At 42.5% G+C, this 18619-nt stretch overlaps 1 protein-coding gene across 2 annotated transcripts in view; it reads left to right on the top strand.

The window, feature by feature from the left end:
* The first annotated feature begins 599 nt into the window (after positions 1 to 599).
* The window catches only part of mcu (mitochondrial calcium uniporter), a 60167-nt gene continuing 42147 nt past the window's right edge, over positions 600 to 18619 (top strand). Inside the window, exon 1 of one of the 2 annotated variants that reach the window (XM_034152158.1) lies at positions 600 to 778. In XM_034152158.1, the coding sequence (XP_034008049.1) occupies positions 662 to 778 (117 nt within the window). In that variant the 5' untranslated portion in view covers positions 600 to 661. The remainder of the gene's footprint in view (positions 779 to 18619) is intronic. The other variant, XM_034152157.1, reaches the window with a different exon arrangement.

The following is an 18619-nucleotide window of genomic DNA, read 5'->3' on the forward strand; positions in this document are numbered from 1 at the left end:
CACACGGCTACTTTACAGACAGGTATGAATAAGTAACTTAAACAGAGAAACTCAATTATTATTTACAGGCGTATTTTAATAGCCTACATTTATTTGACTATTAGGTGTGATAATGTGGTAACCAATACTTTCTAAAAAATATCCTGCTGTGTCATTGTAATACCTTCTATCACCTACCTAGGGTTCCCCTCATTTGTTGAGTAGTTGAGAAATGTATAAAGAGATTGTAGTAGAGATAGTGTTGAGACAGGAAGCAGTGGTTTCATTCATTTTTCTTTCACTCTGTTCTTGAGATCAGAAACTGAAATGTTGTGAAATTACACTTTTATTTTGTACAATCCAAACAGACCACTGTCATATTACACCATCATGTTAAATCCTCCTTTCTATTAAACATGTATGTAAAATCCCATTTTGTGACCTTCATTAGAGTAGCTGAATGGTGTTGGTTTGTTGTTGCGACAAATGACATGCAGTCACCTGTTTTGAATTAGCCAGCACAAAAGTGGTTTTTATCTTTGCATACTGGTGCAACACTGGGCATGTGTACAACGAAGCCGTAGTCCAGCCCCGCAAACCCGCCCACCACCCTCCCTCTTCCCTTCGGTGCGTCTCGGTCCGCCCGCAGCAGTCTCCTTCCCGGCGAGGTTTCACTACAGAGATGGCTGCGAAAGTGTGCAGATCAGTACTCCTGTTGTCCCGGAGCAGCGGAGCGGCGGCCGGCAGCCTCCCCGCACTTGTTGTCTCTTCACAGCGACATCATCAGCACATAAGACCGGTAAGTCCCAGGACGTGTGTGCACGGGGAGAGGTGTAGGACCGGGGCAGGCAGGCTGGACCGGAGAGAAAGCGGCGGTGGCGGCTGGGCTGGCTAAGGAAGTAAAGCTAACTAGCCTCAAGATTTTTTTTCGTTCATATCTTTTCTTCAGATTGCGCTTCACGGAAAGGTGAGGCACTAGATGAGTCATGATTTGTATCTCAACCCGGTGCCGTGTGGTTCTTTTTAATCCACAATGGGACGTAGAGCTTTGACAGAGGCAATGCAGTTTTTTTTTTGGGAGCGCTGGTTGAAGCCCATCAACACCCCACTGGCCCCGCCGTTTACTGTAACCAGCCTTCAGACACTCTGCTTTCCCACAAAGCCTCATATCTCTCGCGTCCTTCAACTTTGCAGACATATTTTTTTCCCAGCCAGTGTTGAATGCCATTCGTTTAAGGTGTGGGGTTGTTTCTGCAGCAGTGGACTGTTAGGGTTGGTTTGATAACCGACTGAATTTTTGTTCTGTTGCAATGAGGTTGTGTGGTGTGAGCAGCTTTTAGGCTGCAGTTTTAGGAGGGTTTGGTTGTCAGTGTGTGTGTGTGTGTGTGTGGTGTGTGTGGTGTGTGGGTGGTGTGTGGTGTGTGTGTGTGTGTGTGTGGTGTGGTGTGTGTGGTGTGTGTGTGTGTGTGTGTGTGTGTGTGATGTGTGTGTGTGTGTGTTGATGTGTGTGTGTGTGTGTGTGTGTGTGTGTGTGTGTGTGGTGTGTGTGTGTGTGTGTGTGTGTGTGTGTGTGTGTGTGTGTGTGTGTGTGTGTGTGTGTGTGTGTGTGTGTGTGTGTGTGTGTGTGTGTGTGTGTGTGTGTGTGTGTGTGTGTGTGTTACCTGGAAGCCCACACTTGAATGATGTCAGACTCTCCAGCCCAGCCTGCCGTTTCTCCCCTCCCTGAGGGTGTTTCCCCATTCAGTTGGGAGATCCTGGGTTTCCTGCACAGTGATGCAGGTCCTTTAATAAGGCCAGCTGTAGCAAAACATGAAACCTCACAAATGCTCTACAATAACCAGAAGGTGTTGTGTTTACAAAACTGTCACTACAATGCAATACAGTTGCACATCTTGTTCCTGCCCATATGACCCACTCCCTCTGCTGAAACTCAGAGCAACTAGCTTTACAGGGAGGGAGGTGAGGCACAGGATGGGCTTGAATACGAAAGAATGAGGAAGTCATTGCAGCTCAGGGTAGAACAGCCCCTTCGCTGTTACTAGGAATACTGCTGTTGTATTTTGTGAATGTTCTCTTTCTTTCTTCTTTCCTTCTTTGATTGTCCTACGCTCTATTTGTCTTGTGATCACCTTTACCCTTTCCTGTGGTTTTCCTTTCTCCCCTCCCTTAAACAAACACTTACACAGGCCATGTGGAATTAAATGAGGCTACCCTTCCTGTGAAACCGACCTGTCTGGAGGTTAAGTAGCTGTCAGAATAGACTCACTTTGTCCCTATCTCACTGTCCCTTGGTGCCTTCACCCACTGTGAACAATTTCAATAGAACACATTTACGCCCCGTTGAGAGGTAATGTTCTTCCCTCTACTAAAACCCATATGCCAATTTAAACTTTAAATTATGTATCGGGTGAGTTGCGGCTCACTGTGTCTCAGCAGAGTTGGCCCTAATCCGTTTTCATTTTATTTCAGTCTGCACAGGTTGTAGTTTTGTTTACCTGTCATATTGTGTCTTCGTCCATCGAAATGCTGCCTTGCAGCTTCTAAAGGGGCCTGTCACTGTGTGACAGCCGAGCTTCTGTATTCATTTGTGAGTCCTTCACTGCAGTGTGCTAACTCTCTGCTTCTAGACTGTCTATATAGAGCTGCAGTGGGGACTCGTACTCGTGCGTTGGCATTAAGCATGTTGAGTCTGTATGCAATACATGTATCTCAAAATATAAGCTGTTTTATCTAGAGCTCAATTTCAAGCGGTTGGCAGACAAACGGCTCTGACTGCTGTTTCAATAACACGATGCGCACATGAGAGGTGAACTCTCTAGGGATTAAAAGCACACTGGGCTCCAAGGATCACATTTAACCTGCACTATATTAATATTGAGTCAGCTGTCAAATAAAATGCTGCTGCATGAAGCATGGCAGGGGAGTTGAGTCATTGTGAATATATAGTTCTTGCATAAGTGGTATAAATCAAAGTTTGCAGATGGGTATACTAGGTATATTAGTTGTGTCTAAAATAAAGGGTGGGCATTTAAAAAAACAAAAAAGAGCCAAATCCTGTTTTCTTTAGTTATTTATTTCCATTTAAGCTGACATGCTCATTAAAGCTGAGCAGTTTGGGGCTGTTGTCTTTGAGGCCAGGGGGTCGAGGTCCACTCCTGGCTTTTAATCCAATCTTTGTAGGAGTAAACTAATTTATCCCTGCTGCCTTCACAGGCTCAGTACTGAAGTTATCCGGATTAGTGTGATAAGAGAGTGACTGTCAGCTTGTGGCTGTTGTCTGTTATAAAGGTGATAAGATGGCTGAATGATTGATAAACCTGTCCTCGAAGTCAGTTTCATTAATGTGATCTATTCGTTATGGACAAACTTGTTCTAAATCCCTTTACAAGCGCACATTTATATATGACTGATAGTGGGTAAAGGCATGTTGTAGGGAGGACCAAACATTTTGACATGAAATGATGACTTGAATGCTACATTTATTCTGTCAAGCCTTATTATTATTTTATTCTGTCTGATGATTGACAGAAGCATGGCCTTCTGTATGGAAAATAATTGATATATTTCAATGCTAAAGCTGGATCAGGTGTTTATGATATCCAAGGTTAATAATGGCAACCTGCATGTCTGTTATCAGATCTTATCATATCCTGTCTGGAACCTCTGCTGGAGAGCGACCTTAATAAGCTTTGGTCAGCACAGCTGCACTGTTCCATATTTTCATTGATATTGGATTGCTATCTGTACACAGAGGCAATTTCTATTGGGCATGAAGTGCAATTCAGAGTTTTTCTTTAGTGGGTTAGAAAATTGATCTGAGCTATCCTGTGGGCCCTTCATACACTCTTGCTTGGTTCCATGAGGCAAAGCGATACGATAGAAATGTCATTCAGCCAAAGGTGAGATTACAAAAATAGTTGATTTGTTGACTGGATTTTCAATTCTGTTTATTTGCCATGCCATGTTGCTGCTGTTCTGTAAGCTTAACTGTAGGAACAAGGGGAAAAAAGAAATATTATGGGAAAGGATGCACTGCATACACATATTTCTGCTGTATACATGTTGCACTACATAAATAGTTGATGGAATATTAATTGCAACACACTTATTAGCACATTAGTTTGCTCATAAGTCTGGTTTTTGTATGATAATCATTCAGAAATGAATTCAGAGACATTTCAGTCTAACTCTGCTTTTAAGAGAACAATTGAATATCCTCACCAAGTTGGACGACTGCAGGGTTGAAATTAGTTTTAGATACTGTAGTTTCATGCTGAAACAAAAATCATCTCTTGTCTGATTAAGCACTAAATCACATTGTTTCTGCATTTTTAACACTATTTCCAAAGTTGGAAAGCTAAACAATTTGGATACCTCTGGTATTGGATTCATTAATTCATTAAACTGATTGATACATCTGAACTGTTTTTCTTTGAGATAATCAATTCCTGATCAAATCGATGCCAGCATGTTATTCTGGCAGTTACACATTAAAACAATTCATGTAAGGACATCCTTCCTTCAAGATTTGCGGAAGTAGCATGCTTCTGTGAGCTAATGCCGTTTGTTGAGCCTGAGTGTAAGCTATCATTGGGGTGCAAAACAACTAAGGAAGTTGTGAAGAAGAATAAGGACAGCAAAGTTATTAAAAGGGAAGATCCGCAAAGTGCAGAAAAGGTCACTAATGGGTACGTTATGAACACACCACTCTAAAGTTGAATATACTGAAAATACCCATCCCAATGAAATGTTCAAATGTTATTAGGCAGACATTCTCCACTGTATTCAGACTAAAAAATGAATAAAATATCTTTCCACGCAAAAAATGAATTCAGTCAATTAGGGAATGGATTAAGAACTGGAGCCATAAGCAAAATCGAAATTGGCAATAAAACAAATCTTGAATTCAGCTCCATAGACACCATATCCAATTTATTCATGATGTACCCTGCATATATTGAATTGGCCAGCATTCCTGAGGCCCCATTTACATGGAAACGCAAACGAAACGCAAACGAACTGAATTCGATATCAAAAAAGTCTTCCGTTCACACGGATACGGCTCAATATACGTGTCCCTTCACACGAGACCGCTCGACCCGCTGGAGACGCTGTAGTAGACGCTCATCTCTCGCGAAATAATTACTAACAAAGCACTTGTATACTAATAAAGGACTGGCTTATCTAAAGCCAGTTGAGTAGCACTTGAAATGTTTTGGCTCTATGAAACCTGAAGTACTTATATGATTCTGTTTTCTTCAAGTTTGTATCTTCTTCGTCGAATGCACTTATTGTAAGTCGCTTTGGATAAAAGCGTCAGCTAAATGCAATTTAATGTAATGTAGTACATATGCCGGGCCTGTAAGTTGCGCTGTACTTCCGCCACAAAATACACCAAAAGCAACGAAGAAGACCCCCCGAGCATGGTTGCCATGGTTGCCATGGTTGCCTGGTTGCCCTTCTGTTTATTCTCCGCGGTGGATTTAGCCACATGTAGTTCATGTAGTTCTCCATGTCCACTTGTTGCTGATGGTTGTGGTAGAGGAGCTGTAGATTTTGCACTAACATCTGTAGCATGGTCAGTAGCAGTAGCAGTAGCTACTGACAGTAGCTACTGACCATGCTACAGCAGTGAGCAGCAGATGTGGGGAGAGGCTATGGCTTCATCATTATCAGGAAATGATCGTATAGGACGTACACACGGAGCCGTTTGGCCCCCCAGAGCGTTCCGTCCGCAGATCTATCCACCTTGGGACCCGTTATCGTTTTAGGGGTCCGTTTCTGCGGTTTCGTTACGGCCTCGTGTGAACGAACGGGCTATACGAAAGAGAAAAGTAGCGGATACAACCCGTTTCGTTCCTGTGTAAACAGAACCTACAAGTTATTCACCAAGAATTTCGAGGGTGTCTAAAATTGAGCCGACAGCTCACAGCAGGGTGGTAACAAGACATTCCTGACGTTTTGTACTCTCATTTAGAAGTCGTTTGGAATGTGTCTGGAACTAATCTGAGTAACTGGGAACTTGGAACCTAGTTGCCACTCATGTTTTAGTGCCTTTGCATGGCTGTGCTTAGAAAATGTCTCACTATGGGACAACATCACAAGTGTGTGTTGTCATCTGACGAAATACTGATGGCTTTAGTGGCCGTGTTTCTGACAGAGCTGCTGTCAGCTCAAGTAGCGGTCATCCCGGCGAGCAGCAGCCAGAGTAATTTCTTAATGTCTGCTATGGTCTGGGAGAAGTGTGGCTGACCTGGCAGGCATTCTGCTCTGAGAGTGGAGAATTTGTTCAGCTGCACCCTTTTTTCATCATCCTTCTCACTGTTTCCATTACAATTAGGTTGCTGGGTCTGTGAGATGGTTGAGCTGAAGCCTGAGATGGCCTGTCAGAGTTGACATATCTCTTGGTGGATTAAGCAGTGGAAGTATAAGGCAACTTTATTGCTATTGTACAGTATAGTGATAATCACATCCCAACATTAACGGCAAAAGCGATTGTACTTCAGCTATGTTTTACACATGAGCCATGAACAGCTGTACATGTTGTCAGTAAATGACTGAATCTTTTCAGCTGATTCATGGGCATACTGTAGGGAGAGAAACTATGTGCTCCTCCCTGCCAGACTCTGCTAGATCTCCAGACATATGCTAGTCCATGTCCTGCTTCCCCTGTGCTTTCTTCTTCTAATTTCCCTGTGCTCTCTGAGTCCATCGAATTACAGCACCTGCTCCTCAGCCAGCTTGGTAACCTTTCCAACACTCACCAGCTGTTCGCCCTGTAGTCAAAAACGCTGTCCTGGAAGGTGAATAAGTTCAGTATTAGTATGTATCTAGTGGTTGCTGAAACCTAACCTGTCTCTCTCCGTACAAGAGTGGCCACTATGTGTATTCTGCACTTCATTATAGAGTTGCAGTAGCACAATAGGAGACAATTGTGATGGACAAAGTCCTCATTAATGCTCTGTAAGGGATTTCACCCTTGATGTGCTTAGTGACTGGTGAACTTCTGCTAATGACATCAACTAATTAGATGCTTCCCATCTTTCCGTGTGGCCCAGCGTGTCTCCAGTCAAGTCTGAAAAAACATTAAACTAGGCCAACGTGTGTAATGTGATGATGGATGGAGTAACGCTTGGTTACCCCCTCTCATCTCTGGGATGTTGTGCTGCTGCCGTCCTCTGCCAGGAGGGCAGGTGAGGCTGCTGTTAGTACCTGAAGGTCACGTGCAGGACAGCTTTTCATGCTATTAGGTAAGGGATTGGGCTGATGAGTGTGAGAGAGAGATCAAATCTGTGGCAATACTGGGTCCAAATGATCAGTGTAAATTAAAATGGGCAGTTTTAGCTCGTATGAAGGTCATCTGTGCCCTGATCTGTCATGGAATTTGTGACAGTTATGTGAATGTATTTCCAAATTGAGTTGTTCTGCCATGGTTTTGTATAGGTCACTGGGTCTAGAACAGTTTGTCTGCCACGGTGAGACAAGCAAAGTATTAGTTCTGTAGTTTAGATACTACACACACTACTTGGGTTGTTGAGGGCTTGAAAAGCATGTTTTATTTATTCATTTAATACAGTTTTACATCTTGATTTACATAAAACCTAGTTGAACATTACCACACAATTACAATAGAGGGGCAGAAAAACACAGGCATGTTCAAGGTGGGACTTTTTTTGGCCATTATTCTGCCTAACTGTTTGCAAAAAACGGTATGGACACAGGGAAGCCAGCACATTTACTTTTTTGGAGATATCCCCCTACTAGCTCCTCTTAAGGTGCTGCCACCCCCAAATTCTCTCCTCATTCAATTCAGTAATAATAAACTCGACAAGATGCATTTGCTTCCCGTCACAAATGGAGCCCACCTTGTTTTCCTTGCAGAGTTCAATTTAATAGAATCGGCCCTTACTCTCCAGGACGGAGCTAATTAGTGAAGGGGGTTGGGCTCGACCTCTCCTTCAAGAGCTATCGATTGTTTATACCCTTGTTTATACAGGTTCATGGTGAATTAATACAGGCGGAAGAGTAGGACAGATGCTAGCTAGAGTGCTGGGACATTGACACTGGGATAGTGACAATTAAAGGTGGGGTAGGTCATTTTGGAGAAACCAGCTCGAGATCGCTAGAATTTGAAAATACACAACCGGAGAAAATCTGCCACTTCCTTACAGAGCCCCTCCTCCAACACACACGAACACGCACATGACCAATGAGGGCACGAGATAAGTTTGTGCACAGATGGAAGGCTGACAGGCAGGTAGGCCATCCAGTTATTTTAGCCGGGCCAGCTAAAATGATTGGTCGTGCTTTTTACAGCGCCACGGCTTCCACAGATGACATTTTTTTATGTATTTTTATTGTCAAAGCATTTAATATATTCATTGCTATCGGGATGTTAAGAGCATTCCATGGAATATAACAAAAAGTGTTTCTGAAATAAATTACATGCCCCACCTTTAAGCTTTTGGTAAATGGGTGTATCATTTTCAACTAGTGAATGCTAGATCCAGCAACTGATGCATGCAACTCATTGTTGCCTGTCAGGGATATTTACATGCTTTTTCCGAAAGCATGCAAATACATTTTGCCTTGCTTATTTGTGTGTGCCACACCTATGCCATCCCATATACGGTAAACATTCAGATACATACTTTAGAAAAGCATGCGTATCAAGATTAGATAAACTTTAATAAAAGTAATAACTATCAACAGATTTCTATGTCAAGCTTCTATATACGCCAGATGATATAGCTGTGTTCTCTGAACCCATTTTGCTCCCACTTATCTATTTTGCGCTGCTTTATTGAATTCAAACAATATTGGTGTATGGAATCGGACGAATCCATAAATTACAATTGTGCTGTTTAAAGCAGAAAACAAGCATATCAGGGAAAGGCAACAATAGGAGAAGCATCACTGTGAGAAAGGCAGCAGGAGACAAGACACTAGCTGTCAATAGTGAGGCAGCTCTAATTAGAATTGTGTATGGACGAGTGCTGTTTTACTGATGGGAGTAATGGCTGTGAAGCTGTTCAGAGAAATGTTGGGATTCTCTGATGTGAGGATTTCCCCGGCCTCAGTCTCACCTCTTTCACTGAGCTGCTTCTCATTACAGCTTCCCCCTCTCACGGCAGCTGAACTGAAAGGCTTATTATTTCATAAGTTTAACTGTAGCACACGGTTTGCATCAAAATTTGAGTTTTATTCATAACACCAGTACCCTATTTTAAATTAGTAGATGCGTTGATAAAATTGCCAAATCAAGTGTTATGTTTATTGCTGCTTCCAACTTCAGAATATCTGTGAATATCAGCACTCTCCAAGATATAATGAGCACCACTTTTTGAAGAGGAATTCTGAATGAGATCTATCCATTATACGTGGATAGAGAAGGAGAATTTAAGATCCCTGACAATGGATTTGACTATAATTGCTCTGTAATTTATTTATGCATGCATATCATTCACTCAGTAACTCTGTTGTTAGAATAAGTAATACATTACTGGGCATTTAAGGACAATATTCTGCTCCATTAGGTTATAGTTTAACTAAAAAAGAATACAACACGTTTTGCAGACAAACATTGACAGCCAAATTTAGTGCGCAAATTACTAAACACTTGAACACACAAGCTCACAAGTTGTCCTTCTGTTCCTGCGGGATGGATGTTCCAAGCTAATGGCAGGAAGGATTGACATTTTCAAGTTCGTTACACTTCTTTTTGTCCGCTGATTTAAGAGTTTGGGCCAGTGTCTCCTCTGTGAAGCCGGTTTATCTCTGGGGACAGATGAGGCTGCTTTGCTGGAAGGAAATCTGCATCCATTTATTTCAGAGTTTATCTGTGTGCAAAAACATACTGGTGTTGGGTTACCAGAGAAATGAGGGCTTCATGGTTAAACAGGATGTATGGAGCTGTGACATCATCCTTGTGTTCATTGTGGCTAGTGGGAGTTTGTCAACATGAGAGTACCCCTTTCTCCATAGCGGCTTATTGAGGGTTGCTGCCAAGAAGGCTGCTGTTTGTTGTTTCTCTTCAGCATCGGCTCACTCTGCTACCCCGGGTGGTTGGCAGGCTTTTGTTCCAGCCGTCATAATAGTGCTTGGTAAACTTGCAAGACTATGCTTTGTGCCAAGAGCAAATCAGAGAAGCGGGCTGCTCCTTGATGGGACGTAATGCCCCCTTAAAGGGTAAGATGGTATTTAGGCGCAAAAATGTAACTTGTCATCTCATGTCCTTACGATCAATCAAACTAATCCAAAATAAGTAGACTGAAAAAGGTATATCTGTCGATATTGACACAGTTTCATAAGTTGTATTATGTAATTCACAATTTCTAGAAATTTGATTTGAAGTTACTGGATATTTTGACCATTAATAGAAAATAACACTGCAAAACATTTGTATGATTCAATGCTATTTCACGGTTAAGAGTTGTTGGCAGGAACCCACCAAGAAATGTAGTATTGCACAAGTGAAAGCAGGGATGAATTTGCATGCTAGCATTTAAAGAATATATGCTTGGACATCATCAATAGATTATTCTGCCAGTCTTTAGTGTTCATTACAAGAAATGGGATTTTCCATTTTCAGAAATTAGAGTTATTCTAAATCATCAAGGATGTTCCATGGTACAGCGAACCCCTAGACTGCGAGGCAATGCAACATTCATGCACCCATCAATAAAAGGCAAGCTGTTACCGTCTGGTTTTCAAGTTAAAACCACAGTTACTACAGCTCTATCGATTGAAGCTGATTGCCAGATGCAATATGTAAGCATACAAATTGCTGAAAACTTCTCCCTGATTTTGTCCTGGCTTTACATTTGTCAATCATTCAAATGTGGCACTTTTATAACAAAAAAACAGGTGGATGGATCCTAAAAATAACTGGGTATCTGAGAAGGCACACAGGAACAAGTAGTTGCGTGGCAGCTGCTCAGAGATGACATGAGGTCTGAAATGGCATGACAGGAAATGGGATGTCTGCCAACAAACAACAACCCAGTACACAGGAGAGAAACAGGCTCTGCTATCCTCTCCCTTGTGTTTCCAGAAGCTTTGATGCCCTTTAATGCTGACTCAAAACTTTCCCGGTATTGTCCCTCTTTGCTTTTCACACAGCAGCCTGCTCTCTGCTTTAAATGAGCCGTCTTTGTTTTCTGAACGATGCTTGTGACAACGTCATTACACAACCAGAAGTCAAGAACTGAGATTGATCTGAGTCTGAGCACATCCAGAGAGTCAATGAGCCCCACAAAGAAAGACTCTGTGTTCGGCATGGCGCCCAGTTTGTTTACACTGTAATTACCCAGGTTGTAGTAGTGCCATGGCACACACAAGCACACACAGGGGATTCACCATGGAGAAAACAAACAAAGATACACGCTTCTGACAAACAGTGGACTATATCCCTCAAGTTCCATTGTCTAATTTTAATAGTTAGTCGGAACAGAGGGACAAGCCAAGCATGTCTCGCTCAGGTAACATCCAGCTCTCATAACCCAGTAATGGCGCATTTCCACTACACGGCCTCGCTCGGTATGGCTAGGCCTCGTTAGGACTGGCTCACTTTATGGCGCATTTCCATTACAGTTTAGGAACTGGGGTAGTATCTATAGTAACGCAGTGTAGGCGGAGCCGTGACGTCATCTTCAATGAGAACCCCAGAAAAACAACACAGCCGTTAGCTGTTAGCACTCAAGCTCACAGCTCCTCATATCTGTTTAGAAACTAGACAAAAGTTAAACGAGTACAAACCACAGACTCTCTGTGTCATGGCGAGTACAGTCGCTGGTTTATTTATGTCTGTATAGGCCGTTGTTGTGAGTGTGGACGGTCGGAGCATATACAAAGTTAGCTTAGCCGATCTCCATTTAGACAACACACATTTTAAAAGGTTTTTCGCCTGCCGTCTGTCTGCAGACTTGTCAAAGCATTAATTCATGGTTTTTACTAACCGGTATCAGTATGTTGTTACTTCGGCATCATTTTGAAACGTGTATTACAATTAAATCACGGTCAAATATGTTCATCTTGTTGTAGTTGTAGTCCCCTTGCCAGCGATTCTCTCTCTAGTTTAGCATACTCAGCCCGACTCAGCCTGGTTGTTCCTGGCCCTAGAACCACGATTTTATGGGGCCAGAAAGACTGTGAATTAGGACCCGCTAGCCGGTACTAGGCCAAGTGGAAACGCAACCAAAAACGGGCTGCTGACGTCACAGCTCTCTTAAACGGGGCTCCGCGCTGCAGTGGAAACGCGCCATTAGTGTTTTTATGTAGAGTCTTTTGTCCATTCGCTAGGTGACGATTCTAATAGCTTCCCCTGATAAAATGCCTGTCTCCTCTGACTGCTTAACTGCTGTGAAGGAAACAAGGGTCTAAGCTTTAAGCCCGGTCTCTTTTAATTAACTCCTATATCAGCACAATTGGATCAATGGCTGGAGCCACACGTGGACCAAGCATGTCTGTTTCAGAGAGCTCATCTGAGGTTGTGAGGAAGAGGCAGGGAGGGCTCAGATATGCGGTAGGTTGATGGTGTTGGGGGTTAAAGCTGCCTTTTGCTGCCTCAGCACTTTGAAGCCTCGGTCACACCAGCCAGTCATTTAAATGGTATTCTATATTTCTTTGTGGACTAGAGGTCTTGACCAAATAATCCTATTATAGAAGGGGTTTTCCCGAACCATGCTAGGCCTGGGAAGTATGAAAATATTATCATATCAGAGTATTAATGTAATATCACTGTTGACTGACTCTACTGCAGTATATTTGATTTAAAGGGGACCTGTTATGCAAAATGCACTTTTTGATGTCTTTTATACATAGGCTAAATATGTGTCCCCGGTGTGTCAGGGAACTCACAAAGTGTCAGAAAACAAAACCCTCTCTCTTTTCCTCCGTACCCACATCTCTAAAAAAAGCTAAAAACGGGGGTGCTAACAAGCAGATCCAGAATTTGCGCTCCTATAACGTCATTTGCGCGGCATCCGGCCGACGTGACACGTCCCAACCTATATTCTCCGGCACACGTGACACGTCCCAACCTATCGTCTCAGTATACATTCGCAGCTGTGAGCTGTGTGTCTGTGTATTCAGCAGGATGTCTGCTGGAGACACTAAGAGTAAAGTTGTTATATATAATACATATAATGGCACTGATCTAGCAGTAAACACTTAAGAAAGAACATGTCAAGCTATGTGCTGTATCAGAAACAATGCGCGGGGTGTTTTGGGAGTAATATGCTGTGTGTTTACATTGATTGATACATTTATTTCGAACCAGTTAAATAAATAATTACAAAACAAATGTCGCAGTGCATAGTCATGGCAGAGAAATCAAAACAAAAAAGGACATTTACAACAACAACAGCATTAGCAACATAAACAGTCCCACATCTAGTGTTCGAAAAGGAGTGAGAAGAAGTATAATTTATTTAATCTCACCCCCTTGTCCCTAAATGATTTATTTATAATCTATAATCTGCAATAATTATCATTATACATTAGCAAGCATGCTAACACTCAGAGCTAGCCATGGAGCTAACGCTGTAGGCTACTGGAGAGAACATGTGTAACGTAATGTCCTTGTGGTAAACCCTGCGAGAGAGAAAGGTTTGAGCTCCATACTGTTTAAGAAATAAAGCTAGAAGAAGTAGGTAGGAGCATAACATGGCATTTAATCACCGCAGCGTTTAGCTGAGCTTCTCCACGTAGAAATCTCTCTAGCTGCAAAACTTGTATATATTATGAGGGAAATTAAATCCTACCTGGAAAATCTGATAGTAAACACTATTTTCAAAATCAACTGTAATTTTAATATTGGCATAAAGCATTCCTGCCCTTTATTTTTGAAATATTGACCACAATGACCTAATACAACCAGAGATACTATATTAAAGGGCCATTCTATCATCGCCTGTTCTACAGCACTGTGCTCTGCCTCATAAATTGGTGTTCCACCTTCCTGTACGTGACTGTAGATGAGTAGAGGGGACGAGTGTGAAAGATGCAATCTTGCCTCTGCTCAAAGGCACCTCCGGGAAGCGGGGCAGTAAAGAAGATTGCTTATGTAAATAGCTCTGTTGCTGTAATCTTCTGTTGATGAGGTCTCTGATGTGACAGCTTGACACCGAAGATTTTCCAATTCTTTTGTTCTTTGAATTAAGGAGAATTTAACTTTTGACTCACAGGAGTATCAGGGCATTAGTTTAAGAAGGGATGTCCAATAATAATCACAGAATCCGCAGCACTCATACATGGTAGTGCTTGATTAAAATGATGGCGTATCGAGGGGGTGTTTTTGATAATGAAATTTGACAGTCATAATTGTTGTCCTTGGTCGTAGAGTTAATGCCGTGCTGTTTACTTTGTAAGAGCTCATCTTTATGCTGCAACTGGAGTGTGGTATTAACAAGCATGACATCCATGTAGGCTAATGCTAATTAGTGCGTTCTGCATGATTGGCCAGACTTTTCCCTCGAGCCCTGCCAGTGTTTTCAGATTGTGACTGTTTCTTTAAAAGCACTGAGGTGGAGGACTTTCTGTTCTTTACTTAATGGGCTCACGCTGTGCTGCAGGTGTGCTATAACAATGCTAGCCCAGCTTTCTGTGGTATGACACAACTGAATTTAAGATATAACTTTCATGTTTGTGCATGCACACTCTCGCCTTACACCCTTTTCTTGATGTGGACGGAGGAAGAAGCTGTTAACCTAAAAAAGGCCTGTGATTTTCTCATCCTTATTCCACACACGGACGTCAAAAAGCAGCGGACCGAAGAGTTCCAAGACCTGGCAGAGAGGCTTAGCGATGACCCTGCTGCCCGCTGTCTTCACGCTTCTGACTGGCATTGAATGTGTGCGCATACCCTGCAGGCCTTGCATCAGCTTGAAGCGCACACAAGCTTCTCACAACTTCACACACATAAAACCTGCCCACTCTTGTGAGACTTGGGATTGTTTGTCAGCTGTTTGTGTGAACGCTTGTTCAAAGCCTTTGATTTGAAATGAAGCTGTGAGCAGAAAGACGAGCGGCACGGAGAGGTGAAGATACCAGACAATTCCATTCTCACTTCATTTTTTCTTATCCTTTGCCAGCTACCTAGTGTTTGCCATTCTATAAATAGGGTTGAGGAGATGTTGGAGAGGAGACTTTGTTGGAAAATGTATTTCCATGGAGACAGACTTCACTAGGCTTTGGATATTTGATCAGAGAGCCAATGAAAGGGACAGTATTCTGGGTGAGTTTAGCAAAAAGTATGTATTGCATTTCCTATCGTCAGGACAGTGTTGCCATAGCACTGTGGTTAAGTCAATTTACAAGAATGTTGTTCCTCTCTGCTGCTTGCAGATGTCTGTTTTGACTCCAAATTATGCAACCCCATCTTTCATACTTTGCCCACGATATCCAACGGACTCCTGAAAACCATAGTGTTTGTAATGTTTACACCACTTTACTTTGCTTCAAACCAAACACATGCACAGTGAGTCAGACAACCCAGATTTAAATCTAATTTTCATAGACCAGTCTCTGAGAGTACGAGCTTCTGCTAATTTGAATCTCCCTGGAATCTCATGATCCACTGGTAGCCTGAATGAGTCATGTGAATGTGTTTTCCTATAATAGTGCTCTATTATGTTGCTGTAAGTTATGTAAATATTGCCACATGTCCAGCATATGGTAGCTTTATTCAATAAATGTAATGTTTTTTCTTTCGTTGTTGTGCTCATGTGGGTAACAGAGTGTCGTCTCCCAGGGTTATTGATCTAGGTGTGGCTGTTTGCGGTTTCTTTGGCATTGGATAAAGGAAAGTGCAGTTTTTCCACTCTGCAAATGAAAGAAACTCAGCTGATACACATCTCATTGACCCAGTTATTTGTGTCACTTCTTTGGTGTTTTGTCTGCTGCAAAGCCCATCTGTAACAGCCCCATAAATGTATTTTTATGCATGGAGAAGAGACAATGATGAGAGAAAGGCTACAGATGTATTCCCATACAGCCGCCGCATGGAAATCAAAAGCTTGTCTTTCAACTAGATACCAGGTATCAGCCTGGTTGTTGTTTACCCAGGGAAAGTAGTCGAACAGCAAAGAGGCAAGAGGCTGAGTTTAGCATCAGAGCGGATCAGTGATGCACCTCCAGCTGAGCGTTCAACTCTTAGTGCCAGACTCTTTACTGAGCTGGGTCCTGAGGGGAACCCTGGGGAAATCCCAACCTGGACATCAACTGGACGGAAAATAAAAGGTATGGAGGAAGGAAAAAAAGAAGGGGAAGTGAAAGTGGAGATTTCTTTAGGGGGAGAGAAGGGGTATCTTATTTTCTGGATAGGTTATAGCAACACAATCACAAGGTTGTTTTTGTCTTCAGCCTTAGGCAACATTTTCTAAAGTTATCCAGATATTTTATACCGCTTTTAGAGACATGTCAGGAATTCTTCTTGCCTAGAATCATGGCCATCTGCAGTTGAATTCAAAGCAAGTAAAGGTTCTTGGAGCACTTCAAAAATCCTGGTGCTGCAGTTGCCTGGGTTACACTTTGCAAATTAATAATGTCCCTTTTTCCAACAGAGAGTTGAAGGTTATCCATTTCATTGTCTTCTGTTCTCTGCGCTATATGCCAAAATGTCCTCTCAGTTCATGACATCATTTCATATACCAGGATATAGTACAACAATTCTCTGTGCAGACATGCATTCAGTAGGAAGCCTTCTTCACAACTCGGCCATTGGGTGACTGGCCTGCACTCTTCACTCCATTGATGCCCCTTTCACACCGGCGCTTTTCCAGCTCCTGCTGGGAGCTAGAGCCTGAAAAGCGCCGGTTTTTCCAGTTCACACCGCAGCGGCGGCGCGTCATAGCTCCGGAATGCGGTTCACTTCCAGCTCCAAAAAGTTGTCGGTCCAGAGGCAAGAGCTTTGGAGCTATGACGCGGCGTCGCTTACGTCGAGGCGTGCAGGAAACCTTACTTTGACCATCCGTTCGCTGTTATTGATCATTGTGGAGAGCAGGCAGACGTTTTGTTTGTTATTATAGCAGCTATCGGATGGAATCAATACATGGGCTGTACAGGTTGTCATGTCCGACTATCACAAGTAGAATCATAATGAAAAATACGCCGGTAAAAAGTGCCTGTAGAAAACGGCTTAGCAAGTAGTCAGTTTAGCTTCGGTTGCTATGCTAACATCACCCATGTTATACCAGAGAAACTTTCATAACAGCGTTGTGATGCCAAACAGCGTCAATTCAGACTGACACACATTCACTTAAGGGGAACTGGGGATATGTATCAGCTGCTTGTGTGACAGTCAGACAGTGAATACTTTAGAGCCGTGTGAGCTAACCCGGAGCTAACGGGAGAATACACTCCCGTTGAAGAGCAGTCAGCACTGCAGCGGTCGGTAAATGCCGCTGAAACACATTAATAAACAATGAACCACGGCACTCTGGAGAAAAGTATAAGGTTGGAGAAGTCGTTATTTAATTTAATCTGGCTTCGTATGATTAAAAGCAACACGATCGTCGACCCGACGCAGTCCCCGGCCCGTTGTTGTTGTGGGAGAAAATCTCTCGGCAGCTCTGGGCGGTGTGAACAGAGCGGGAGCTGAAAAGGGAAACCGGAGCTGAACCAGAAAAGCTCTCGCTAGGAGCTAGAAAGGGAAAAGCGCTGGTGTGAAAGCCGCAACAGTCACCTCTTTGGAATAAATGTAACGCTACGATGCACAGGCAGTGGCAGTGTTCATTCTAGTCTTGAATTATTGAATTGCCTATGAGGCTTTCCCACAATTTATACTTCCTTTTGATGATAAGCTGATCTTTTGTTGTCAAATATAAATTAAAGAGAGCTGTTGCTGTTCATTAAAAAAATATCTTATTTCACAAAAACCCACAGGGAAAAAGGCATGAAGTCTTATTCTGCAGTATATTACTTTATTACCATTTACTTCATAACTCTCACTGTAGATCCCAACTGACATCTTACACACCAAAATACATTTGTTATGTCTTTAAGGCATTGGGAGAGTCCGAGCAGGAGTAGTCTGTCAGCGCACATAGCCTCATACAAAAACACTGATTTATTGATCAGATATTCTGATGGAAAACAGACCAAGATGGATGGTGCATCAACATTTTGAAATGATTGTGATACCTGCACCATGAACAGGACCTGCGATGTGATCATGGTGGTTAACCCTATCACAGGAAGGCACACAAAAAGCTTTTGTTTGCCTCGATGATGTCATGGAGATTTGAGATTCACCCAGACCGCAATAATGTCAACATGCCTTGCAGAGATCTGCTGATTGAAACCACAGCATGTTCCGTTTTCATTAATAATATGTTACATACACATAACTCTTAAGCAGGGCCATCATATTGCAGGTCAGCAGAGTTACTTCCTGATATACAACCTCACCTTACAATGCCCAAATATCAAGTATGATGTAAGTATCGGGTTAAAGAGAGACATATTGTAGGTGATAGGACAAGCCATTCAGTCAAGTGGGAGTAGTCGGTGCTCCTGTAACCCCTTCATGCCTTAAAATGTGTTAAATCTTTGAAATATCACTGTTAATCTTAATAAGATAAACATTTTAATACTGGATTTTAAATGTTATAATGAATAGTCCAAGTATTGTCAATCTGTT

Source organism: Trematomus bernacchii, unplaced genomic scaffold, assembly GCF_902827165.1.
Source record: "Trematomus bernacchii unplaced genomic scaffold, fTreBer1.1, whole genome shotgun sequence".
NCBI classification, from domain to species: Eukaryota; Metazoa; Chordata; class Actinopteri; order Perciformes; family Nototheniidae; genus Trematomus; species Trematomus bernacchii.